Source organism: Coffea eugenioides, chromosome 6 (genome assembly GCF_003713205.1).
Source record: "Coffea eugenioides isolate CCC68of chromosome 6, Ceug_1.0, whole genome shotgun sequence".
Taxonomy (NCBI): Eukaryota; Viridiplantae; Streptophyta; class Magnoliopsida; order Gentianales; family Rubiaceae; genus Coffea; species Coffea eugenioides.
The window spans coordinates 13010291-13035573 of record NC_040040.1 but is presented as its reverse complement, the minus strand read 5'-3'; the positions used below and the strand labels follow the sequence as shown (position 1 = coordinate 13035573).

General features: G+C 35.9%; 5 protein-coding genes and 1 pseudogene across 5 annotated transcripts; 4 read left to right on the top strand and 2 right to left on the bottom strand.

Moving 5' to 3' along the window:
- Positions 1 to 2497: 2497 nt before the first annotated feature.
- On the bottom strand, positions 2498 to 3750 carry LOC113775414 (probable xyloglucan endotransglucosylase/hydrolase protein 23). The gene is made up of 3 exons (XM_027320275.1): positions 3417 to 3750; positions 3111 to 3304; positions 2498 to 3005 (listed from the first exon to the last, which is right to left on the bottom strand). Exons 1-3 carry the CDS (start codon positions 3705 to 3707, stop codon positions 2606 to 2608), a joined length of 885 nt encoding a protein of 294 aa, XP_027176076.1. The 5' UTR covers positions 3708 to 3750; the 3' UTR covers positions 2498 to 2605.
- A 184-nt stretch (positions 3751 to 3934) lies between these two features.
- Positions 3935 to 12160, top strand: LOC113773587 (xyloglucan endotransglucosylase/hydrolase protein 22-like). Its single transcript, XM_027318221.1, has 5 exons — positions 3935 to 3954; positions 4140 to 4234; positions 10995 to 11233; positions 11327 to 11520; positions 11617 to 12160. The coding sequence occupies exons 1-5, from the start codon at positions 3935 to 3937 to the stop codon at positions 12158 to 12160; spliced, it is 1092 nt and encodes a 363-aa protein (XP_027174022.1).
- LOC113776390 (probable xyloglucan endotransglucosylase/hydrolase protein 23) lies at positions 7234 to 8543 on the bottom strand. Its single transcript, XM_027321532.1, has 3 exons — positions 8197 to 8543; positions 7891 to 8084; positions 7234 to 7783 (listed from the first exon to the last, which is right to left on the bottom strand). Exons 1-3 carry the CDS (start codon positions 8485 to 8487, stop codon positions 7384 to 7386), a joined length of 885 nt encoding a protein of 294 aa, XP_027177333.1. The 5' UTR covers positions 8488 to 8543; the 3' UTR covers positions 7234 to 7383.
- Positions 12161 to 13767: 1607 nt separating the features above from the next.
- Positions 13768 to 15053, top strand: LOC113774988 (xyloglucan endotransglucosylase/hydrolase protein 22-like). Its single transcript, XM_027319669.1, has 3 exons — positions 13768 to 14138; positions 14210 to 14403; positions 14495 to 15053. Exons 1-3 carry the CDS (start codon positions 13845 to 13847, stop codon positions 14889 to 14891), a joined length of 885 nt encoding a protein of 294 aa, XP_027175470.1. The 5' UTR covers positions 13768 to 13844; the 3' UTR covers positions 14892 to 15053.
- Positions 15054 to 16344: 1291 nt separating this feature from the next.
- LOC113775628 lies at positions 16345 to 17414 on the top strand (annotated as a pseudogene).
- Positions 17415 to 20877: 3463 nt separating this feature from the next.
- Positions 20878 to 25049, top strand: LOC113775720 (CASP-like protein 2C1). The gene is made up of 3 exons (XM_027320710.1): positions 20878 to 21073; positions 21185 to 21302; positions 24662 to 25049. The coding sequence occupies exons 1-3, from the start codon at positions 20934 to 20936 to the stop codon at positions 24911 to 24913; spliced, it is 510 nt and encodes a 169-aa protein (XP_027176511.1). The 5' UTR covers positions 20878 to 20933; the 3' UTR covers positions 24914 to 25049.
- Positions 25050 to 25283: the final 234 nt, after the last annotated feature.

The window sequence follows — 25283 nt, the reverse complement described above, 5'->3', positions numbered from 1 at the left end:
CTCAATGCTCTCCATACTCCCCCCACAGATGAACCACTGCTAACCAGACTCCTACTCAGGCCAACCACGATCAAAAAACAGTCGGCGTTATACTAACGCCTCCAACCAAGCTCCAAAGCCAAACACCTGGAAACTAATACACACCAAACACAGAAATAGAAGAAAACAAAACACAAGACTAAACAACGAACACAGGAGTAAAAGAAGATGCCCAAAAAGGAAAGGCGAGAAACAAAACTCTTAGATCACAAAGGATCGGGACATCGGGATAGAATGCTCTGCGTTCCCTAGATATCCAAGCGTAGATCCAGGGTAGGTGGATGAATTCGGTAAGTTTCCTACAATGGAAGATTTTTTATTTAGGCTCTTAAGATTGAGCTTATTTTGGGAAAGTTTAAATTGGGAAAGTTTGTGAAAGAAGTTTCCAACACCCACAAAGGGTGACTTCCTCTCTCTAGAAATGAGAGAAAAGGCTCTCATACAGAGAGACTAATTTGTTTGTTCATTACCAATTCCATACCTCTTTGTCAGTGTTTATGCTATTTAGTATGCGCCAACTTTGATGCAGAGTCCTAAGTCCTGACCAATTAATACGACCAAAGCAACTTTATCACTATTAAATACTCCCTTCATTTCAAGTTTTTTGTAGGACGTTGGGATTCTAACTTTTTAAGAATGATAGTTTGACGTTGAAGTTAGTGAATTTTTTTTTCAAAATTATTCATTAATATTTAAATTTAATATAAAGCTAGGGATAATATTAACAAAGTCAAAGTTATGCTCATGCTATATTAGTTATGCAGAGTCCTAAGTCCTAGCCAATTAATACGACCAAAGCAACTTTATCACTATTAAATACTCCCTTTATTTCAAGTTTTTTGTAGGACGTTGGGATTCTAACTTTTTAAGAATGATAGTTTGACGTTGAAGTTAGTGAATTTTTTTTTCAAAATTATTCATTAATATTTAAATTTAATATAAAGCTAGGGATAATATTAACAAAGTCAAAGTTATGCTCATGCTATATTAGTTAATGGTGCAATCTTCTCATTAGTATATTTATGGCCCTTTTAATTTCAATTTTCTTATATATCTAGTTAGTAGACATCAATGTAGAGCTATTATCTTGTAATTTATTCACACTACTTCTCTGGAGCTTTAGTATATGTCCTCTATTTTCATTTATTAACTTCTTGTGATGTTTTTATATCATCTCAAAATTACATCTAAAATAATTGACTAAATATGTTAGTATTTAGAAAAAATTTTGACATTTTCATGTATACAATTTGCTAACTTCGGTTCTGTGTGAATTAGCTGTTTTTGAAAATGTTTTTTAAAAAATTTATTGTAGTAATATATATAAAAAACTTTTACTGCAAATATTTTTTATATTGTTTTTTGGAGGTATTTTTGAGGATGTTTTGAGATGTATTTTGAGATATTTTTTAGAATTTCAAATTTTTTGGGTATATATTTTTTTAATTTACACCACTTATCACCCACCACTACTCCCTGCTCTATTCTCTTTCTCCCCCTTCCTCCTTCTCCTTCTTCTTCCTTCCCTCCCTCCCAGACCCACTGTTTACTGTTGACGCGACCTTTTTGGAAGGGAAAGGAGCGGAAAGAGAAGGAAAAAGAGGAGGAGGAAAGAAAGAGAGAGAGAAAAAAGAGAGAGAAGGATAGAGAAGGTGGTGGTGGTGAGTAACGGTGGGAGGAAGAAGAAAAGGTAATAAGATTTATTTATTTATTTAATATTATTATTTGTATATTTTATAAGTTGTATTTGAAATATAAAATAGTGTTTTTGGTGACGTTTTTGAAATATATAATTGTACTGAGAGTGTTTGGATACCAAAATTATTTCAAATAATATTTCGCTTGCATCACAAACACATTTTCCAACCTACATTTTTATATTCCCAACTACTTTTTATCTCACATACATCACATCACAAAAAGTACTACAGTAATTATTTCAAATAATACACTATCCAAACAAACCCGAAAAAACACTTGAATTCGAACAAAGCCTTTATTTTAATATTATGTTGCTCTTATCCTTGTAAAAGTTGACTTCATTAAAATGAATGAAAAATCTTGGAGCTTTTAAATTGTGAAATTGAATCATATATGTACATTGAACTTTACATAGTGTGAAACCTATAAAATAATGTTTGAAATTTGTATTTGAGCATGAACGAAATAACATAGAAAGTGCCCCCAATAAAGAAATTTTCTGGCTTCGCTACTGCTGCATGGAGATTGGAGACAAAGATTGCTCCATTCCATATGATATACCAAGATTCTGCAGCTTTTACTTGCCCGTGGCTTTTCGAGAATGCATGGTCGGATATTACATAGATTGGCTCTGTATGAGCTGTTCCACTTCTTTGACTGATTTATTCTTAGTCAAAAATAAATCTCAACATGCAACAGAGTTTTTATTCCAAAAATTTAGAAATTTCTTTCATTACTAAAAGAATTAGCTACAGAAACAAAGTGGTACTTTACTCTGAATGCTTCAGGTAACCAATAGAAAATAAAGAATTAAAGAATTACAAAACTTTAAACTGATAAGAGCACTAGTACTAAATTTCTTTTCCTATGAGGACTTATTGATAGCACATTCTGGGGGGAAGCCTTGTGGAAAGCGCTTTAAATCAGTGCAATAGTTGTAAATCATATAATTCTTCTGCACCCACTTGAGCCTTTCTTGGCTGCTGGCATCCAACTCTTGATTCAGCCATGCATTGTTTGAAGCAGTATTTGAATTGCATGAAGATTTTCCGGACGACCAAATACAAGCATTTTCATTGAAGTTTCTGTAGGAGGCAGTGAATGGAGCTTTAGACCAGTCTGCTTTAACAAGTCCACCTCTTGTTGCCCAGTCATCTGCATTCCACAAGCTTGAATATATCCTCATCGGTTGGTTCTTTGGGTATGGAACACCCAGAGACTCAGGATTCTTGTATTCCCTGATAGGTGTGCCATCCACGGAAAATCTGGAGGGGAAAAGAACCCAAAAATTGTCGTGTTAGAACAGGTTGAACACGAATTTGCTCAACTGAATGGCAGGAATTGTTCTGATTCTTGTTCTGTAAACTTACATGATGCGTCGTGGATTCCAAAGGACGGAATAGGTGTGAAAATCTGCAGTTGGGTCGAACCAGAGGTAGAATTGCTGCTCTCTGTTTCCCTTGCCTTGGCTGTATACATTTGTGTGAAGAATATAAGGGTCACCACTAAGGTTTCCCAAGAACTCGAAGTCTATTTCATCATGAGTCGGGCCTTGAGATGACAACTGCAAAATACCACTTAAATTATTAGCATTTTAATCTAATAGAGTGCCTGAAGAAGTATATATTATGAGGACCATATGCATGGCAGAAAAAATGTACTAGATAGCTACTTACGTAATAGGCTGTGACAGTGCCAGCAGAATTTCCAGCGACAAGTTTGAGTTGCATGTCGATTTTGCCAAATAGGTACTCTTTTTTAGATTGGAAACCAGAGCCAGATGTTTTATCAAGCGAGAGAGTGAGAAGTCCACCATTGTTGAGTATCTTTGCCCGGCCATCGCCACCCCATGTGATGTCGACTTCTTGATAGAAGTTGCGAGCGGATGCAAGTACTACAAAAGTGCTTCCTATGAAGGATGTAAGAAATATTCTTACAAGACTAGATGAACAAGAAGAATATGCCATTTTGAAAATTTTGAAGAAAGCGTTTTTTTCCCTCTTTAGTGACTGAGACAGGTAATTTTGTGTTGTGGGATGATTTGAAGACTGCTACCAATTAGAGTATTTATAGGGAGGCATTAGGATTCAGGAAGAGCTGAGGAAGGTTCAGCAGAGGCAAGTTGTTGGGGTAAAAGTTGTTGAACGAGTGGGTGATCACTTGATCCCATGGTAACTTTTCTAGCTGTACCCAGATGGCTAATAGAAGCAAGTGGTTGTGATTTGTGACAATTGACATAAGAGAATGGTGAAAATGTCCAGCTAGCTAACAACAGCCCAAACCTGGACCTTGCTGTATATTAATAACACGCGGTTCTGGTTCTTGCCTTCTTGGTGATCTGATAGGGATTAGTCTACTGGTTCACAAACTACTTACTAGTCATATGAATAAACACAAAGTACAAAAGAAACAAATCAAGGTGAACTCGTGGGTTTTTCTTTTTTTGGGGTTATCTTGGATCCCTGCAACCCCACTCCAATTATTTTGTTTATCCTCTTGGTACACAGTTCACCTTTTCCAGCGTCAAATGAGATGGACCAATATTAGACCCTGACACTGAAAGGATGAAAATTCAAGAAGGGATTGTTAAACCACTAAGGTTTGTTGGATAGTATTGAAATGATAACCATGACGATACAAAAGGATTGCCAAAGGTTGAAGATATCAGATTGGTTAAATTGGTAATTAAGGTTGTTCTTATACTTCTTCAAGCACGTATTTAATTCAATCATCAGTCAACTCCAGAATTCCAGATTTGCTAGGTAAACACATAAAATTTACATATAGAATTAAATAAACATATCAGGTGCTTAAAACAATACCATAGGCGAGGCGAGGGCTTAGACAACTAGTGGATCTCAATGGATTTTGAGTTACACTCTCAATCACTTTCCAATTAGTTCATCCATAAATTCGCTTTCCAGTTGGGTGTGCTGTTGTACGTATCTAGCTTGGAAATAGATTATTTTCATTTTCATTTCAATGCGCAACACTTGAGGGCTAGAAATTCCCGTTTGGATGAGCTGTTTTTGGGGGTATTTTTGAAAAACTTTATTGTAGCAGAGTTTTTATAGTATATTTTAGAAAATATTTTGGGATATTTAAGAGTAAAAGAATTTTTAAAATATATTTTGGGATATTTTTTAGATATTGAAAAAAAATTTAGACTACTTTTTAGAATATTTTTTAAAAATTTTAATAATTTTTAAAAAACTCTTGAATCCAAACAGAGCTGCCCTTCACCCCGTTTGAAAGCCCAGGCCCATTTGAAAAATGAAGTACAAAATGAACACTTTTCTAGTAATAAAAAGTCTAGGAGGGCTTTTTCTTTCTTTCTTTTTTTTTTTTTTAAGCAAAAGGCCCAAGAGGTAATCGCCTATTTTGATGTCATAATGAAATGATGTAGTCTATGTTGTAAGATAGTTAGATTAAAGTTATTAACATTCTCAATCATTTTAGATCTCAAGCATTCTTACTGGTTAATTACCATATATGATAATTCCATTATTAATATTTAAAACCTATTGCTGAAAAATTATTGAGTTGTCCTCTAAAATAAAAGGAAAATCGTTCAAAACATCCATCACATTTTACAAAATGACTTTTTTCATCATCACATTTAAAAGTGTAATTTTACGTGTTTTACAAATTCATGTTATTCAAATTTGGTCCCTACCTAAATTTTTTTAAAACATGATAAACCTACACTTACTCTATAATAAGGCGAGGGGGACCTAAAAAGACCCAAGGAGAATTCGAAAGGGATTGAACCACCACCGACTCTCAATAAATGCCTACGTATCCGCTGACGGCATTTTCAAGAAAGTCTAGATTTTTAAAATATAAGTAAGGGGATTTGATCCCTTGATCTAGATCCAATTAGAGTTTTAAAACTCTTTTGGTGGTCAACTATTCCTACCTAAGTTTTTGACTAGTTTTTAATCAGATTTCACCACGTGCCTTGCACGTGATCATTTTTTAAAGACAAAACTGTCAATCATATTTTACATAATCCGATCCATAGTCTTTCATATTTTTTGTTTCTTACATTTCACAAAATGAATTTTTTCATTCCTCACATTTCATAAAATGAATTTTTTCATAACTCATTGATCATATATACTAATGGCTTTTTTTTTAAAAAAAATTCATATATATATATATCTATTTGATTTCACCTGAAAAGTATAAATAACATATAGTATATCTTTATTTGATTTCAGCTATAACTACAATTGGCTTATTCAAGTGAAATCAAATAGAGATATATTACATAATATTTATATTGTTCAGTTGAAATCAATTAGACATATATATGAGTTTTTAAAAATAAGAAAAAACTACTTGTACATATGATCAATGAGGGATGAAATTTTTTTTTTGCAGAATATGAGAGATGAAAAAATTTATTTGTGAAATGTATGGAACGAAAAATTTATTTTGTGAAATGTGAGAAGTTATGAATCAGATTATGTGAAATGCGATTTGACAATTTTGCTCCTAAATAATGACCACGTGCGAAGCACGTGGTGAATTTCAACAAAAAAAAATTAATCAAAAATTTAGATAGAAACCAAATTTAACTAATGTATAAATAGCATGTACAGTACTAGCATTTAGTCAGAAACCTAGATCACGTACTATAAATGTATTAGCATGTATATATCTATTTGATTTCACCTGAATAGTACATAATAGCACATAATATATCTTTATTTAATTTCACCTATAATTAGAATTAGTTTGTTCAGGTGAAATCAAATAGATATATATATGAGTTTTTAAAAAAAAGAAAAAACTATTCATACATATGATCAATGAGGAATGAAAATTTTCATTTTGCAAAATGTGAAGAGCAAAAAAATTTATTTTGTAAAATGTAAGGGACGAAAAAATTCATTTTGTGAAATGTAAGAGATTACAGATCACATTATGTGAAATGCAATTTAACAATTTTGTGCTTACAAAATAATCACGTGCAAGGCACATGATGAATTTTGACAAAAAACCAGTCAAAAACCTAGTTTGGGGTCAAATCTGAATAATGTGAACTTATAAGGAATATAATATTACATTTTTAAAAGTAAGTAACCAACAAAAACTATTTTATAGATGGTTTCCCTCATACAGTTGTTTTACTAAGTCCATGCCTCTTTGTCAGTGTTTATGCTATTTAGTGTGCATCAACTCTGATGCAGAGTCCCAAGTCCGAACCGATTAATACTACCACTTTATAAAGACAGCAACTTATAACACTATTAAATGGCAGGAAAATTATTATAGCACTGAGAAAGAACGAATGCTGCTGCTCCATTCGATATATAATTTAACAAAGATTCTGCAGTTTTTAATTGCCCGTGGCTTTTCGAGAATGCATGGTTGGATATTACATAAAATGGCTCTGTATGAGCTGTTCCACTTCTTTGACTGACTTATTCTTAGTCAAAAATAAATCTCAACATGCAACAGAGTTCTTACTTCTTACTCCAAAAATTTAGAAATTTCTTTTCATTACCAAAAGAATTAGCTACAGAAACAAAGTGGTACTTTACTCTGAATGGTTCAGGTAACCAATAGGAAATAAAGAATTAAAGAATTACAAAACTTTAAACTGATAAGAGCACTAGTACTAAATTTCTTTTCCTATGAGGACTTATTGATAGCACATTCTGGGGGGAAGCCTTGAGGAAAGCGCTTTAAATCAGTGCAATAGTTGTAAATCATATAATTCTTCTGCACCCACTTGAGCCTTTCTTGGCTAGTTGCATCCAACTCTTGATTCAGCCATGCATTGTTTGAAGGAGTGTTTGAATTGCATGAAGATTTTCCAGACGACCAAATACAAGCATGTTCATTGAAGTTTCTGTAGGAGGCAGTGAATGGAGCTTTAGACCAGTCCGCTTTAACAAGTCCACCTCTTGTTGCCCAGTCATCTGCATTCCACAAGCTTGAATATATCCTCATCGGTTGGCTCTTTGGGTATGGAACACCAAGAGACTCAGGATTCTTGTATTCCCTGATAGGTGTGCCATCCACGGAAAATCTGGAGGGAGAAAAAAAACCCAAAAGTTGTCGTGTTAGAAAAGGTTGCACACGAATTTGCTCAATCGAATGGCAGGAATTGTTCTGATTCTTGTTCTGTAAACTTACATGATGCGCCGTGGATTCCAAAGGATGGAATAGGTGTGAAAATCTGCAGTTGGGTCGAACCAGAGGTAGAATTGCTGCTCTCTGTTTCCCTTGCCTTGGCTGTACACATTTGTGTGAAGAACATAAGGGTCACCACTAAGGTTTCCCAAAAATTCGAAGTCTATTTCATCATGAGTCGGGCCTTGAGATGACAACTGCAAAATACCACCCAAATTATTAGCATTTTAATCTAATAGAGTACCTGAAGAAGTATATATTATGAGGACCATATGCATGGCAGAAAATATGTACTAGATAGCTACTTACGTAATAGGCTGTGACAGTGCCAGCAGAATTTCCAGCGACAAGTTTGAGTTGCATGTCGATTTTGCCAAATAGGTACTCTCTTTTAGATTGGAAGCCAGAGCCGGAGGTTTTATCAAGTGAGAGAGTGAGAAGTCCACCATTGTTGAGTATCTTTGCCCGGCCATCGCCACCCCAAGTAATGTCGACATCTTGATAGAAGTTGCTAGCGGATGCAAGTACTACAAAAGTGCTTCCTATAAAGGATGTAAGCAATATTCTTACCAGACTAGATGAACAAGAAGAATAAGCCATTTTGAAAAATTTGAAGTAAGGGGTTTTTTTTTCCCTCTTTAGTGACTGAGATAGGTAATTTTGTGTTTTGGGATGATTTGAAGATTGCTGCCAAGTAGAGTATTTATAGGGAGGCATTAGGACTCAGGAAGAGCTGAGGAAGGTTCAGCAGAGGAGGCAAGTTGTGGGGGTAAAAGTGGTTGAACAAGTGGGTGATCACTTGATAACATTTTTAGCTGTACCCAGATGGCTAATAGAAGCAAGTGGTTGTGATCTGTGACAATTGACATAAGAAAAATGCCCAGCTAGCTAACAACAGCCCAGACCTGGACCTGGACCCTGTTGTATATTTATAACACGCGGTTCTGGTTCTTGGTGATCTCACAGGGATTAATCTACTGGTTCCCTAACTACTTATACCAGTCATATGAATAAAACACAAAGTACAAAGAAACAAATCAAGGTGAACTCGTGGGTTTTTTTTTTTTTTGGGGTTATCTTGGATCCGTACAACCCTACTCCAATTATTTTGTTTATCCTTCTGGTACACCTTTTCCAGCGTCAAATGAGATGGACCAATATTAGACCCTGACACTGAAAGGACAACAAATTAAGAAGGGATTGTTAAACCACTAAGGTTTGTTGGATGGTATTGAAATGATAACCATGACGGATACAAAAGGATAACCAAGGGTTGAAGATATCAGCTTAGCTGGTAAAAAGTAAAAAAAAAAATTATTATGCTCATTACACTTCGGAGCTAAGAATTCTACGCAATGATGTCTATGATGACCTTCAACCCATTTGAAAGCCCAGGCCCATTTGAGAAAAGTGGTAGTAAAATCCAATACTTTTGAGGACTAAAAGGTCAAAGAGGTAATCGCCTATTTTGATGTCAAAATGAAATGATGTAATATTTTGTAAAATAGTTAGATTAAGTTATTAACATTTTTAACCACTAGTGTTAGTCCAGTAATTAAAGGAAGACTCATAGAGTGATTCCGGATTCGAATCTTGTGTCTGACAGTTAAAGGTAAAAAAATGTAGCGAGCAGTGAAAAGGTAAAATTTTTTTAATCATTTTAGGTCTCAAGCATTCTTGTCGGTTAGTTACCGTATATGGTAATTCCGTTATTAATATTTAACACCTATTGCTGAAAAATTATTGAGGAATATTGTACTCTAAAATAAATGTAGCCGAAGAAGTGAACTAGCGAGCTGGTGCCCTTAGAACAAGGAGCTTTAACCGCAAATGTATGGGTGAAAATTGCAATAGAAATGGAAAATCAACGGAGCCAGTGTGGGGAGTAGCAATTATAGAGAAGGCTAATTCTCAAACATAGAAACTCATACCACAAGATTAAAAAGAATCAGAAATACTATATATGTATTACTGGTAATAACTGAAGGCTAAGAAATGGAGAGGTACGAGAAACATGGTCATGCAAAGACGACAATTCTTCACATTTTCTTCATCAGTAACAACCCCAAAATGAAATGGCATATCCATCAAGAAACTACTCTTACCCAACTAGGTCAAGCTCAAGGTCATCTATTCATTATCTTATACTTCTTGCCTTCGCTGCTGTTCTTGTCTTCAAGGTCCATTTCCAAATTATTCTTTGGAGACTCATTTACTTTCTCTGTTTTTCTTTTTTTATTTTAAATTGATGGCAATTGTGTAGATTTATGCATGCATATGTCTACAATAATCTTAATTCTGGGCTGAATTCATCTGAGCAGGTGGACGTCCTGATATCCCAATCGATCTTTGCAGCTCGCCGGAGAGCAAGCACGTCAAGGAATTTTGTAAGGCCAACCTATCGCCGCGCATCCAGGTACATCAAGTCTTATGGCCGAGGAGCCTCTGCTAGGCCTCATTATCTTTTTTTTTTTTTTTTATTTATCGGACATGATAGACCTATATTACTCTATACTAAAGGGAAAGGGGATCCCGAAGAGGTTCAAGAACAACCCAAAGGAAACTGAACCACCACCAGTTTAAACGGTTGCCTACGTACCTGCTGACGACATTTTTAGGAAAGTCTGAATTTTTAAAATGTAGGCAAAGAGATTTGATCCATTGACCTACATTCAAGTAGAGATTTAAAACTTTCTTGGTTCTACTAGGCCTTATTGTGTTCAATTTTTGATACTCAATTCTGCCAATCTAAATTTTGTAAGATTCTTGGATACGTAATTGTTTCAGTTATTCTGGTATAATTGCGAAAAATATGGTTTAGGAAAACAATGTAGAATCTTGGTACTAGATTTCTATAAGGTTTAGGATGAACTTTGTTTTGGATTGCCAAAGAAAAAAGAAAAGAAAAACAATGAAAAATGAGAGAATATCTATATGTCAAGTATCTCCAATCCTTACTTTTTAAAGAAGTTGTGCGGTATTAAAAAATTTAATGCATAAATTCATATGTAGTCTTTGAAGTTTGGCCCGCGCATCAGGATTTACAAGCCATGCAAGCCCTTGAATTGAATTGTGCTTATCATACCATGATTGGAATGGTTAAATTGCATTCTTGTTGGGCAGCTCGATCACAGGCTTCACAAATGGTACCTTCAACCGAAACTTTGTCCTCTCATGGGGTGAAGAACGGGGAAAGATCCTGGAACATGGTGAGCTTCTTACCTTATCCCTTGACAGAAAGTCTGGCTCAGGGTTTGAATCAAAGAAGGAATATCTATTTGCAAAGATTGATATGCAAATAAAGCTTGTCCCTGGAAATTCTGCTGGCACCGTCACTACCTACTATGTAAGGCTTAATGAGGAAGTGTTTTAATTAGCTTTGATTTCCTGTATCATTGGATAGCACTAGTTGACTAACAACCTGCATAAAATATGGCAGTTGTCATCAGAAGGGTCAGCCCATGATGAAATTGACTTTGAATTTTTGGGCAATTCAACTGGTAATCCTTACACTCTTCACACCAATGTTTTTAGCCAAGGCAAAGGCGACAGAGAACAACAGTTCTTCTTGTGGTTTGATCCAACTGAAGATTTCCACACTTATTCCATTCTTTGGAATCCCAAATGCATTATGTAAGTCTAGTTTAATTAGCTCAACAATTCTCACTCCCAACTTCCAAATGCATTAATTATGAAGGTAAATTATTATTATTATTTTTTGGGTGTTAGCCTATCTGTGGATGGCAAACCTATCAGAGAATTCAAGAACATGGAATCAATTGGGGTTCCATACCTCAAAGGCCAGCCCATGAGAATATATTCAAGTCTATGGAACGCAGATGAATGGGCTACGCAACATGGACTAGTCAAGACCGACTGGAGCCTAGCTCCCTTTACAGCTTCTTACAGAAATTTCAGTGCCGAAGCTTGCATTTGGTCTCCAAGAACTAGAAAATCTTCTTGTGAATCAACAGATTCAGCAAAAAGCAATTCTTGGCTGACTGAAGAGTTAGATCCAAGAGCTCGGGAGAAAATGAAACAGCTGCAGCAGAAGTATATGGTGTACAATTACTGCGAAGATCCCTGGAGATTTCCACAGGGACCTGGTCCAGAATGCGGTAGCAAGAGCAAAATTAATAGGCAAAGCAATAACAACAACAACATTAACACCAATGCTAACAATAATGACAACATTATTGTTCCTAGGAAACCAAGGCGACCTAGACGTCGTTCACGGTCAAAGCGAGCGAATAAGGTCGCTCAAATTGATTGAATGTAATGTTGGCTTTGTAATTATTTGTGGAAAGCTTTGTAATCCGGTTTCAAGGTGTAGAATGTATGTTCTTTTTCCTTTCTGTGACGAGAAGGAAGAGTAGCAATTTCTGAGAAGGAAGAGTAGCAATTAGAAATTAGTTGAAGACAAATTTTGGGCTTTTTATTTATTTATTTATTTATTTTTTGGGAATTATATGTCTTGAGTTTGTTGCATAGTCTTTTTTGTATGTATGGAAGTTGTTGCTCCAGACTCCAAGTACACTCGGAATGTTCTTGAGGAATAGTAGCAAAAGCATAAACCAGGGGTTGTATTATATATTCCCCAAATTATGCATGCTATCTATTTTGGTACTTGAGTTGAGCATGAATCCCCTACAATTATATGGCTTGGTGACCATTATTTCTTGTAATAAGATGAAATGAGATTTTTTTTTAAAATTTTTTTTGGTGTCAAATTGGATGTAGTGATACCAAAATTGGTTAGTTAGCCATGGCAGAAAACATTAAACAAGCTGTAGGTACATAATTAACATTCCATTTCCAATTCTTTACTATTAGACTACACTGTTGTAGCTTAGATTTTTCTTCCTAATGGATCGAGGTGCCACCTAACACACTTATCCTTCCATCCAGTTAAGCCTCTCCCAGATGCTGCAACTTATATACTGCTTTTTCTTCCGTGTTGACCTCTGAGACATGATCGATTATCCATTGTGCTGCCAACAGCAAGAGGTGGTTGGTAAATGTCCAAGTGGGACGGGAGGTCAAGAGTTCAACCCTTACTTTTTACTTTGTCATTTAATTATGAATTTCTTCGACGAAAAAATTCTGTCAATTCTTTTTTTCCTTAGATCAGGTTAGTGTAGGTTATACATATCATTAAAAAAAAAAAATTATCCATTGTGCTAGTAAAACATTCCAGGTTGAAAAAATTTTCCTAGGAAAATCCAAACATGTAGCGACGTGTGGCTATGACAACTCACGTTGTGAATAGATTAATTCTTGTATGGAGCACATAATCATTCACTCCATTAAGGTTCCTAGGGGCCATTCCTTTAAAAAAATGGAAAAAAAAGGTTCCTAGGGGCCAGCAGAAGTTCCTAGATGAAAATTTTGCAAGCCCTTTAGATTTTAGAGCCTGCACTAGTCCGCGGTGATGCCGACCCCGTGAAGGGCTAAAATAACAGCGTACTAAGCAGGGAGCTCTTGATTCTTGAATTTGTCCCACGCACACAATCCAGACTCATTGAAACCGTGTGTGATGTGTGAAGTTCATTCATTGTTTTCTTGATGATGTGTTAATTTGATGATGACTCGACTTTGATTACTTAGTGCTACTCAAAATGTCCACTTGGAACTTGGAAGGCTTCCAAATTGTGACACATCAGACCATGGGATTGGGACTTGGGGCCAAGGCAGTTCAATAGTGGCCACGAACCATATGCCAGCTGTTAAGCCCATTGCTAATATCACCAAACCTCTTGACTTGAGGGGACTTTCCTTGTCTTAAATTCTATTCAGTTTACACCGGCCACCAAAACCATTCCTTGTCTATTATATATAGGCTAAGCCAGGACTCATCCTGTCCAATTAAATTGAAACAGACTTCATAGCAGCAAGTCAATTGCCTACCATATCCCTAATCCTATCCAACACTAACAACCCTTTTAATATCGCGACTAATGGCTTTTAATTTTTGCTGTTCTTGGAATCCTAGTTTATTTTTGCTGCTGATAATTGTTGCCTTCTTCAATTCTTCACAATCTATCTTGGCTGGCAACTTCGATCAAGATTTTGCGGTCACCTGGGGAGATGGCCGTGCCAAAACACTCAACAATGGGAAGCTTCTCACCCTTTCCCTTGACAAAGCCTCCGGATCAGGCGTACAATCCAAGAATGAGTACCTGTTCGGAAGAATCGATATGCAGCTCAAACTCGTCCCTGGCAACTCTGCTGGCACCGTCACAACATATTACGTAAGTTCATCTTTCATCAAAATTTACATATTTTGGTAACTTGGTTTATTAACTTTTTGTTGAACATGCAGTTATCTTCACCAGGTTCAACCCGCGATGAGATAGACTTCGAATTCTTGGGAAATCTTAGTGGCGATCCTTATATTGTTCACACTAATGTCTATGCTCAAGGCAAGGGAGATAAAGAGCAACAATTCTACGCCTGGTTCGACCCCACTGCTGATTTTCATACCTATTCCATTGTATGGAATCCCCGTTCAATCCTGTAAGTCTTGACATGCTTAACGAAATTTTTCATAGCCTTTTGTTATTCTTTTTAATTAACCAACCTTTTGTCTTTGTTTTCGTTTTTATAGTTTTTATGTTGATGGCACACCAATTAGAGTGTACAAGAATTTGGAAGCAAGGGGGATCCCATATCCGAAGAACCAGCCGATGAAGGTATACGCTAGTCTATGGGATGCAGAAGACTGGGCCACAAGAGGCGGCCTTGTCAAGACTGACTGGTCACAGTCTCCCTTTACTGCTTCCTTGAGAGATTTCAAGGCCGATGCTTGTGTATGGAAATCTGGGAAATCTTCTTGTGGATCAAACTCCACAAAGCCATGGTTCTCTCAGGAACTTGATGCCACCAGTCAAGCCAGACTGAAATGGGTGCAGCAGAATTACATGATATACAATTATTGTACAGATGCCAAACGTTTTCCTCAGGGCTTCCCTCCAGAATGCATCGCCAACAACTCCACAGCCTAAAAAATTGTGTCTGTTACTTCTCCCATAGTTAATAACCCCCGAATTGATTCTTTAGTTTTGGTACATTTATCGACATTTAGTCCACTACACTTTTTGTCAATGTACCGTGGAGTTAAATATGAATTTGTGAAATAAAACGGAAGTAATTGATTACTTTTTAAATTGGAGAATGACAACTGAAATAAAAACCCAGTATGGTAACAGTAGCATGCAATATGTAGGGAATGTATCAGCAAACAGAGGTCTCCCTTCTTCCTTGATTCAGAAATCAGAATCCCCCTTATTGAAAAAGAAATCTCTGGTCCATATGATCGATTTGAAAAAGGGTCAAAAGCAATGAAGTTCATAAAGATTTCAACGCGTAAAAGTAATGATGATATTGCCACTGGGCAAGTGATTTAAATTCCACTGGGCAAGTGATGTGTCTACAGTGTATATTGAGGATGTCAACAATCACAATTGCATATTGAAGATGAGTTGAACTGCTGCAAGCCGACTTCCCCCGCTTCATTGTATTTGTTAAAATAATACTCGTATTTTTGTTAAAAAGGATAACTCGCATTCTAGTTCACACGAACTAAAAAGAAAACAACGAAGCGAAATCCAACAATCAGAAGGATTTAGTACCGACTTCACGGACGACCTTCGAGACATTTCTGGTACATCAACCGATTTCGAGAAAGAAGAAAATGAAAATGAAACCCAAAATGCTCAAATTAAACTCCAATCATGACACAAAACCAGGCATGAAGCATACGCCACATTGTAATTACCAGACCTCCAAGCTATGTATATAATTGAACTCCCGTAGTTTTGTCCAAAATGATGTCATTTCCAATATTTACTCTGTCTGATTTCTTTGTTTAATTTTCGGTTGATGATTCTCCAACCCAAAGCTCTAGATGGAGTATGGACATGATCTGTCTTTTTATACTGTAAAAAAAAGGTGTATCTGCAACACAAAACAGAGCAGCTCACAAAGACATGACACGTACTCCTCAACTTCTGCATGCATGACTTCAGAACTTCAGAGAAGAAGCTGAGTCGGCAGAAAGAAACAATCTCCAATATCGAGACACACTCTCTTTAGATAATACTCCTACTAGTAGTCTTATGAGTCGACAACAGCTTACAGCTTTGATGACCATCCACAGTGGGGATCAATGCAAGTCTTTAGATGTTTAGAACAGACCCTTTTTTAAAAAAAAAAAAAAAAAAAAATTATGCTTTATGCTTATCTCCACAGCTGTTCACAACTTACAAATATTATACTCCCATTTCTAGGTGACTTTTTCCCAGAGTTTTCAGAGCTACCTTTTTTCCCGATGCTACCATTCAATTCTCTATAGATTGGAACCTCTGTGCAATTGAACCATCAGTAACGGGCTTCATTTTCCCTTCTGAACGCTAATACAGTTACTGTACTTGTTTCGGTTGAACGAAGTGTTAATCAATGGCTTCACTTTCTTTGATTAATGTTCCATTTCTTCTGGTGATATCTTTATCAATAGTCACGTCTTCAATGGTGGCTTCTGCTAATAATTTCTATCAAGATTTTGACATAACCTGGGGAGGTTCCAGGGGAAAGATACTCGACAATGGGGAGCTTCTTACTTTATCCTTGGATAACATTTCTGGCTCAGGGTTCCAATCCAAGAAAGAGTATTTATTCGGGAAAATTGATATGCAGCTCAAATTAGTCCCTGGAAATTCTGCTGGCACTGTCACTGCTTACTACGTAAGCTTAAGACCAATTGATATATGTTTGAGTGAGCCAAATTATTCATCAGAAAAGTTTAGCATATTCTTTAATTCGTGTTAATGTTTTGGCAGTTGTCATCAATTGGACCGATCCATGATGAAATAGACTGAGTTTCTGGGAAATTTGAGCGGTCAACCTTATATACTTCATACCAATGTGTACACTCAGGGCAAAGGCGAAAGAGAACAGCAGTTCTACTTCTGGTTTGATCCAACTGCTGATTTCCACACTTATTCAGTGCACTGGAATCCATCAGCTGTTGTGTAAGTACTGTAATATGTCTTTAATTTAATCCAAGAAAACGTACTTAATAATTCTGAATTGATTAAGTAATGCTATATGATTGAAATCAATGCCTCTGTCGTAGCTTCTCTGTGGATACAATTCCCATCAGGGTTTTCAAGAACTTGGAATCCATAGGTGTTGCATTTCCGAAAACCCAGCCAATGAGGCTATATTCAAGTTTATGGAACGCAGATGAGTGGGCCACAAGAGGGGGGCTGGTGAAGATTGACTGGACTCAAGCACCATTTATGGCTTCCTACAGAGGTTTTAGTGCAAGTGCTTGCAGTTTGGCTTCTGCAAAACCTTCTTGCGTTTCATCAATGCCAAATTATAGTCCGTGGTTGTCAGAGCAGCTGGATCCACTCGGTGAAAGGAGGTTAAGGTGGGTGGAAAAGAATTACATGATCTACAATTATTGCACTGACGCAAAGCGTTTTCCACAGGGATTTCCACCAGAGTGCAGGGCCATCTCTTGAAAGAATATGTCCATTCTGATACTCGTTTCCACCGCCGAATTTTGCTTTCTAGTTAATCTCTTTCTTAAGTGGTGTTTCGTGCTAAAATTTTGTTGTCGTCCTCGAAGTTCTTGTAGCATAAATGCACGATGAATATGACATGTAATATGAACTCGAGAGTATATTGTTTTGACATGAAATCCTCTGTATGGCAAAGACATGCACTTAACCTCATTGATTAGGACCACTAAACCGCACTCCTATACATTGTTGAAGGATTTGATTAAACTAGAATGATTGAAAACAGGTGCTTAATGTCCTTTTTGTTTAACTTCTATATCATAAATAATTAAGGTACTTTAATTCATTAACTATCTGACGTCGTCTTCACTCCAACCCTATATCTTTAGAGATGCATCGAGCATTTTCGGTAGTCGAAGCTAAAGGTTTCTTGGTCTCCTTTTCGCTGATCAAGACTACTTGAAGTTATGCTTGGAAACCGGTTTTTCATAAATTGTCCCCCCTTTTCTGGTCATGCACATTGGCTTCCAAGCTCAACTGTAAATGTTCGCAGGTTGACTCCCATACTTCTGAGAATTGCAGTTGGACCCAAGAAATGTTGAACTTTCACGACACTGACATAAATCATGTTAGTAGATTATGATCAAGTGCAAGGTTGTGACGATTCTGAAGAGAGGAAAAATCAGGGTCAATCGTAAAGTTTTGCATGCCAGACATCCATTTCAAAGTTTACCGTATCAGGTCCAGTAAAAGAACTATAGCAAAAATTAATTTCAAGTCATTTCTTGAAATAGGAGATCTACATTCTCCCCCTCCCCCTCCCCCCCTCTTTATATCATATTTTACCATTTGAAACTATGAGCTCTAATTCAAACTGCATAATTTTTTAAAGTATGAAAAGAAAATTTGCGAAGATGTTGGAAAAGGAAGTGAGATAAAGAGCTGGACAAAAGATTCGTAACAAATGAAATGAGCCTTCTTTTCATAATTTTTTTTTAAATCTTAGTCGGGCAAGGCTAATTTTGGTTTCCCATAAATAATTCGATATTCCCTTTCAATCAGCAATTGTGGTTGAGATGCATAAATGAAAGGTGGGTATCAGTCGGCCATCAATCTCTATAATTCCTCATTAGTATATATAGCTTGAATATGGGATGCCCATCTTCACGTGTACCTTTCAATAACCAGAAGTCTCCCTTCATGAGCGATCTTCCTTCCCATTTCATTTGCCTTAAAAAAAAAAAAAGAGAGAGAGAGAGAAAAGAAAGAAAGAGAAAATGCTAATAATCTTACATATATAAAGCGTCCAACGCTTTGTGAACAGTGCCGGATGAGCCGGTTATGCCGTGATTTGTCTGGCTTTGAGGGGCCTTTTGGTCCTTTGATGATGGGTGGCAGTGGTTTCGTTGTACATTCCCACTTATGTCCAGGTGGCTCTCTTTTAATTTACACGCGTGGTTGGTCGTTGCTGTCCGAAGCGGTTTGTGGGTCCGCATGGCTCTTATTCTCTTTTGCTCGTTCTCGGTCACCAATTTGCTCTCATTGTTTTCTTGCTTGTGTTCTCAGCTGTTCAGCAAATATAACTTGAGAAAGTTTCTTTTGGTTTTGAAGTGCTTTACTGTTCAGCAAACTTAGGCCGTGAGCTCAATCTCTTTTTGGCTCTGATTTTTTTTCTTAGTTTTCTTTCGCAGCTTCGGAAATAACTTGAACAATTTATGCGGTCAGCAGGATCTTTTTTTTTAGCTTTCACTCTTCTTTTTGGTTTTTTTTGGTAGCTTCGGAAATAACTTGAGAAAGTTTCTTTTGGTTTTGAAGTACTTCACTGTTTGATTGGCTTCGCTGGAAATTTTTTTTTGTTGCTGTGGTTCTTTGTATAGTTCATTTTAGGCGTTGTTTGGTTTCCGCTTCAGCTGTGTATAATATGCTTTGAGAATGGGTCGAAATAGAGTATATGGAAGTTTGGAAGAGGCTCGTGCTGAGAAAAATCGAAGGAGCCGCGAGCAACGTGCTGCTGCTCGGCGTGGGACAAAGAATGATGCGCCATTAGGAGTGTGTACATTAGCTGTCACAGCTTTTAATATACATGACCGAAATGCTGTGAATCAGCCAAATATGGGTGTCGTTGAATCTTCATTAGGTTCGGGCTCAGTATTGTCATTTGCAGAGAACAATGCAGAGCACTTTCGAGCTGTATGTCTGTGCTTATTTTGAGCATGTCTCATGCAATATAAATTGTTGTTTAAATCTTTTGGAATAAATGTTAAATTATTTATGTTAACAGTGGTTAAGCCTAAGCATGTACTTTGGTAAGACAAACGAGTTTGACTTAGTTAAGCATACTAAACTCACAATCTTTAACTATGCTTTGGTTGTTTTAAAGGAAAATCAAGGAGATGTATCTAGGTCTGCTGGTAATGGTGCTAGCGAGGTTCCAACGACTAATTCAGATGCTGGTGAATCATCTTTGCATAGGCGACGTCGGCGTACAAGACGCTCTGTGACTAATCCATTGACCACAATAATTACAGAGCCTGCAGTATTGCTTAGTGATGCAGAGCAATTTCCAACCGCATGTTTGTGCTTATTTTGAGCATATTTCATGCAATAAGATTGTTGTTTAGACCCCTTGCAATAAATGTTAGACTACTTATATTACCGGTGGTTTTATCTAGGCATGTACTATGGCTAGACTAACCAGTGGGTGAGATATTAGTTTTTGTCTATTACAATTCAGATTGACTGATTCTGCCACACTGAATTCATGGTCCTTAAGTATGCTTTGGCTGGTTTGCAGGAAAATGAACAAAATGTATCTGCGTCTATTGCTGATGGTGCTAACGAGGTTCCATCAACAAATTTAGATGCTGGTGAACCATCATTGCGTAGGCAACGTCGGTCTAGAAAACGAGCTGTGACTGATCCATTAACTACAATAGCTACAGAACCTGCTCTATTGCCTGATGTTCCAAGTTGTCCATATTGTCATGCAAAACAATTTCCTCTCATTTTGGCCGTTCTTGTTTAGAAATGTTCTACTACATCTATCATTTTATCAGGTGATAATTTATCTATTTCCTTTATAAATATATCTTTTTATCCTGTGCTCCTACGCCTTACGACAAAAATTGTAAAACTGGAAAATAATTAACACTCGTATTAAAATTCTCGCGATGCCACTTCTCAAGTGACTCCATCATTTTAACATTCTTTTTGTTTGTATTAAAACCTTTAAATCATAATTAAAATTCTCATTAAATCTATTCATCGATATGTCCATTCCCCATGCACATACAAAAACACTATATCTAACAAATCCTATTGTAGTAAATTAATTACTCCTCTCACACTCCAATTTTCCAGACTAATACCCATTATAGTAAATTAAGAAATCCCAGCTACCTGACGCACAGCGTCAGGGCAAAAAACTAGTAGTACTATAAAATGGTAGAACGCAAGCAGCTGCCTAGTAAGATAAGGAAACAAAAAAAAATACTCCAAGCTCTATTTAGTGAGCAAGATATGGACACTTTGGTTCTTAGGCTCTTTGCGACGTCCTTACTGGTTCTGACCGCTTGTCTGGTGGCTTTTGATTCACAAACTAAGCTTCTCTTCTACTCCATAGTCAGAAAGGCCTCCTTCAGGGACCTCAATGCTTTGTCGTGAGTTCTTTCATTCCCCAACCCCCTTCTTTCCAACAGATATTATGTGCAAATAATCTCTGCTGATGATCATTTTTTAGTGACGAGGTTGTTGATATCCATGTTTTTCAGTATTCTGGTGTGGGTCGACTCGGCTGCTGCTGCCTATAATGTGCTCCAAATATTAAGAAGTCGTCTCTTTCCCCAAATGGACAAAAATCTGGCTTGGTTTGGTTATTTTTTGGACCAGGTAAATTTTTCAATATATATAATATAAATGCAAGCATTTGGTAAGACATGCAAAAACTGCCCTTGGAATTTGCTTTGAAAAGTTAATTTGAGGGTGAAAGAATGATTTGTGTGGAAGCAGGTGTGTTTGGATAGGAATTACTTGTCCAAAAATTATTTTTTGAATTATAAATACATTTTTAATACATTTTTTTATTTTTTTAATTATCTTTTTATTTCACATGTACATTATACCGTCAATATATACTATAGTAATTATTCCTAATAATATTTCAAATAGTCTTTTATCTAAACACACCTTTGTTGCACACAAGCTGCAAAGCACCTCAGTATGGTTAGGTTTGCCATAGAAAAAAAATGTTTAATTTGCCTTAGAGATAGATGTACATACACGTAATTGAAATAATTATGTACCATCTTTAACATGACTTTCTTTTTTATCTTTTTGGGGTAAATTATTTAACAAAACTAAAGAAATAGAATGAATTGAATAACATTGATCGGTAAATCTAAACTTTCTTGTATGCCTGTTTGAAAGTTGAACATTCGATAGATTATGTTCATGTGACATACACACTTGTTAAGAATATTTTGATTCTTCAATAAGATATTTTAAACATTTTCTTCGTCCTGGATATACACATAACCTCGTCTCCATTTTTTTTTTTTTTTACTTTTATTTTTTGATAAGTTCGAGTTTCCTTCTGTTCAGAAACTCTACAACCCAGTACTGATTGGTCCACAAGTCTAATAGGTTCTACTTCCATTAATAGGAAGCAGATTTATTATCGAATTACGATCTCAGTTTAATGAAGAAGCATCAATTTTTACAGCTTTAGTTTAGTTTGACGATTGATGTCTCAAATTAAGATGGAAAAATCAGATTTAAGTGGATCTGCAAATAAATAAATAAATAATAATAAAACAAGTTGATCTGTAAAGGATAAAATGGATAATTTCATCTAACAGTCGAATAAGACTGAACCCCTTTCAATTTCAATGTAAATTACAGCAATTTTCATTCTCAAATGTAGCTGGAAAACATGACCATAATCTCATGATTCTCTTCGCAGAATAACATAATCACGATGCAATTCCATTGCAGAGTAAGTATAACAGTATAAAAGCTACTGAACCAAACATAATCACAGTCTCATGATTCTTTTCGCATTAAGTCTAGACTGAAGCTGCTGGCCGTAGGGTTCATCGACAACAGTGTTGTGACCATACCAGAATTTAATGAAACAGCTGCTTAGTACATTAATTAAAACATTTTTCCCGAATCCCAACTCCAATAATTGCTGGATGGTGGCTCCCCATCAAGAAATGAATTAATGGCATTGTATCTGTTCTAACTTCTAACTTCCCCACTTATGTCATTTTCCGGTGCATGCATTTGACAATCGTCGGAGGGATTATCCACTAGAACTGAGAGGGAAATGTCTAAGCCTAGTACTGTTTCCACTCAAGCCTTTCCATTTATTAACAATATCTTCATATCTATTACTCTGAAAAAATTAAAAATAAAAATCAAGTGCTCTAAAAGAGAAAAAGAAATGCATCTTTTACGTAATTTAATTTCCCTCGTTATTCTTATCAGCGGTTAGAATTAGGCATATAGACATAGTAAGTTTTTGTGCAAACAAAAACCAACAGAGGGAACACAGCTTGCCGGCAACCTTGACATGAACGTACATATGGATGTGGTTAACGGAATCGGGGCATGTACGATCGTATTAGGTGTGAATGTACACTGTTATTGTATCTGATACATGTATTGATATGCATTTATATTATTTTATGGTACATGTGAATCATTCTTCTTTATATATATATATATATATACTAGTTTATTTGTGCCTCATGCGATGCATGAGGGTGCCCAGTTTTTTGTGAAGTTATTAGTTGTGTGTGTGGAGTTAAGAGTGGGTGTGTGCGAATTTGATGATGAAAGAGTGGTAGTTCAGGATACGTAGGCACACTATTTTGTAGCAGTCTGTACATTATCAAAAATTGGTCATTACAGGATAGAAAACTCATACAAAGAGCTGTAGACAAAACCACTATTTACATTAACAAAAATAGGTGGTTGCATGGTAGAAAACTAATGTCAACAGCTATTGCAAAACTATAGATGACAAACAAACCTATTTAACTAAATTTACCCATACTCGACTATGAATAGATGGATATGCGTATCTTAAATTTTTGCATATGAGTATAAAATGAGTTACCCAATAATACCCATTTAATTTTATTGGATAACTCATCAAATCTAATTAAATCATTTAGAATTGTCTTCTCCCAAACCTCCTCTCTTTCTCCACCCCTTTTTTTTTTTTCAGATTCTTCATTTTGTCAGGATGTTAACTACTTTTGTTTCATTATTATTATTATTATTTGTTGATTTTATTTTATCATTTTATTTTCTCTTAGTTTGTTAACTTGCTCATTTTTTAGCATTACCAATTTATGACAAATTTTAGCCTATTTTCCTACCTTTCCAAAATGAAAATTTAAATTTACACATGAAAAAAATGCTAGGGGTTCAAAATTTTTGGATTAAATTTTTATGTTAACTTTTATAGTACTTAGTTCAAATTTTTATATTCTTATTGATCAATTATTAAATAGTATGTAATTTTGTGACATAGAGTACGGATGAAAAAAAATTGATAATCAAGCTTATTGAACATTATAAGTAAATATTTTAAGCTAATAATGAGTGTAAAGGGTGGTATAAATTGATAACTTAATTTGTAAAAATGAATTTAAATGAGATTACAAAAAAAATTAAAATAAATGGGTAAGCCTCCAATTGCTTCCACGTAATAAGGCAACAAAAGTAAAGTAAACTCAATCTATACAATACTAATATGTTAAGGTGAAATTTCAAATTTAGCCACCTGTCTAAAGCACATTTGCACCGTTTTTAACAAAGACATGCAAGACATGCAACTTCAGAAGCTCCCAATTGCTTCCACGTAAGCTAACACCACCACCGTATATGTTAAGCAAGTCAATCTGTCCAACACCAAAACAAAGATGTGAAATTCCATGTTTAGCCACCTACTGATGGTGCCCATACGGGACCATCACTATTGCACTCATATCAGCCAACTCCCCTTTTTATACTTCTTATGATATGATATATTGGCTAAAAATACAAATGTTATCTGTATAGACTAAATAGTTCGAGAAGTACAATAATTTTGATAGATGAACGCTAAATATTGTAAAAAGTATAATAACCTGCCCAGTGTCCATGATGAACGCGTTCATATCATTTTGTAGAAAGATTGAATTCTCGAACGAGAGAACCAATTATTTGATCTGAATTTTTCATGCACAAATTGGCAGGCAGTGGCATACCTTGTATTTGCAGCAAACTCAGCAGCTCTTCAGGGCTGTGTTTTTGCAGTAAGCGGCCAGAGTAATTTTGGGTGGATGAAGGTATGCGACAGATACACGAGGTTCTGCATCCAAATTGGTGGAGCTTTAATGTGTGGTTATGCTGCATGCCTTGTAATGGCTGTCATTTCATCGCTCTCTGCATACGGTCTTTTTAGATTGTATTCTCCAAAACACTTCCTACAATTGAAGCACCAGTAAGTCATATGCTTTGGTATCTGTTTGCTTATGCTGATTAAAGACAATAATCTAAGCTACATTATAATGTTATGGGGTCAATTAACAAGCCGCCGATTAATTTGGCATTGTGTGTGTTGATGGCTCTTTTTCTGTTTTCTCTTCTACTTCTTCCGAGTTTACTTCATTAGCATTTTTTTTTATAGTACCATTCGATGACGTACCCCAGATTTTTTTTTTTTTTTTTCCATAATTTGGTCGTTCTGCTTGAAACTATTGATAGCCACCCTAATCTAATTAAAAGGTTAAAACTAACTAGCTTTGCACATTTACATTTTTGTTATACAAAAACAAAAAAGAATAGAAAAGTCTATTCCTGTAGATTCTTAACATC

Excerpts from the sequence above, each read along its gene's own strand:
- LOC113776390 (XM_027321532.1), bottom strand. The coding sequence starts at position 8,487 with ATGGCTTATTCTTCTTGTTCATCTAGTCTGGTAAGAATATTGCTTACA. Across the intron at positions 8,085-8,196 it reads GCACTGTCACAGCCTATTAC|TTGTCATCTCAAGGCCCGAC; the intron begins GTAAGTAGCTAT and ends GGTATTTTGCAG. Across the intron at positions 7,784-7,890 it reads TGGAATCCACGGCGCATCAT|ATTTTCCGTGGATGGCACAC; the intron begins GTAAGTTTACAG and ends TTCTCCCTCCAG.
- LOC113775720 (XM_027320710.1), top strand. The coding sequence starts at position 20,934 with ATGGACACTTTGGTTCTTAGGCTCTTTGCGACGTCCTTACTGGTTCTG. Across the intron at positions 21,074-21,184 it reads AGGGACCTCAATGCTTTGTC|TATTCTGGTGTGGGTCGACT; the intron begins GTGAGTTCTTTC and ends CATGTTTTTCAG. Across the intron at positions 21,303-24,661 it reads TTGGTTATTTTTTGGACCAG|GCAGTGGCATACCTTGTATT; the intron begins GTAAATTTTTCA and ends ACAAATTGGCAG.
- LOC113773587 (XM_027318221.1), top strand. The coding sequence starts at position 3,935 with ATGGCTAATAGAAGCAAGTG. Across the intron at positions 3,955-4,139 it reads ATGGCTAATAGAAGCAAGTG|TACAAAAGAAACAAATCAAG; the intron begins GTTGTGATTTGT and ends ATAAACACAAAG. Across the intron at positions 11,234-11,326 it reads GCACCGTCACTACCTACTAT|TTGTCATCAGAAGGGTCAGC; the intron begins GTAAGGCTTAAT and ends AAAATATGGCAG.
- LOC113774988 (XM_027319669.1), top strand. The coding sequence starts at position 13,845 with ATGGCTTTTAATTTTTGCTGTTCTTGGAATCCTAGTTTATTTTTGCTG. Across the intron at positions 14,139-14,209 it reads GCACCGTCACAACATATTAC|TTATCTTCACCAGGTTCAAC; the intron begins GTAAGTTCATCT and ends TTGAACATGCAG. Across the intron at positions 14,404-14,494 it reads TGGAATCCCCGTTCAATCCT|TTTTTATGTTGATGGCACAC; the intron begins GTAAGTCTTGAC and ends TCGTTTTTATAG.
- LOC113775414 (XM_027320275.1), bottom strand. The coding sequence starts at position 3,707 with ATGGCATATTCTTCTTGTTCATCTAGTCTTGTAAGAATATTTCTTACA. Across the intron at positions 3,305-3,416 it reads GCACTGTCACAGCCTATTAC|TTGTCATCTCAAGGCCCGAC; the intron begins GTAAGTAGCTAT and ends GGTATTTTGCAG. Across the intron at positions 3,006-3,110 it reads TGGAATCCACGACGCATCAT|ATTTTCCGTGGATGGCACAC; the intron begins GTAAGTTTACAG and ends TTTCCCCTCCAG.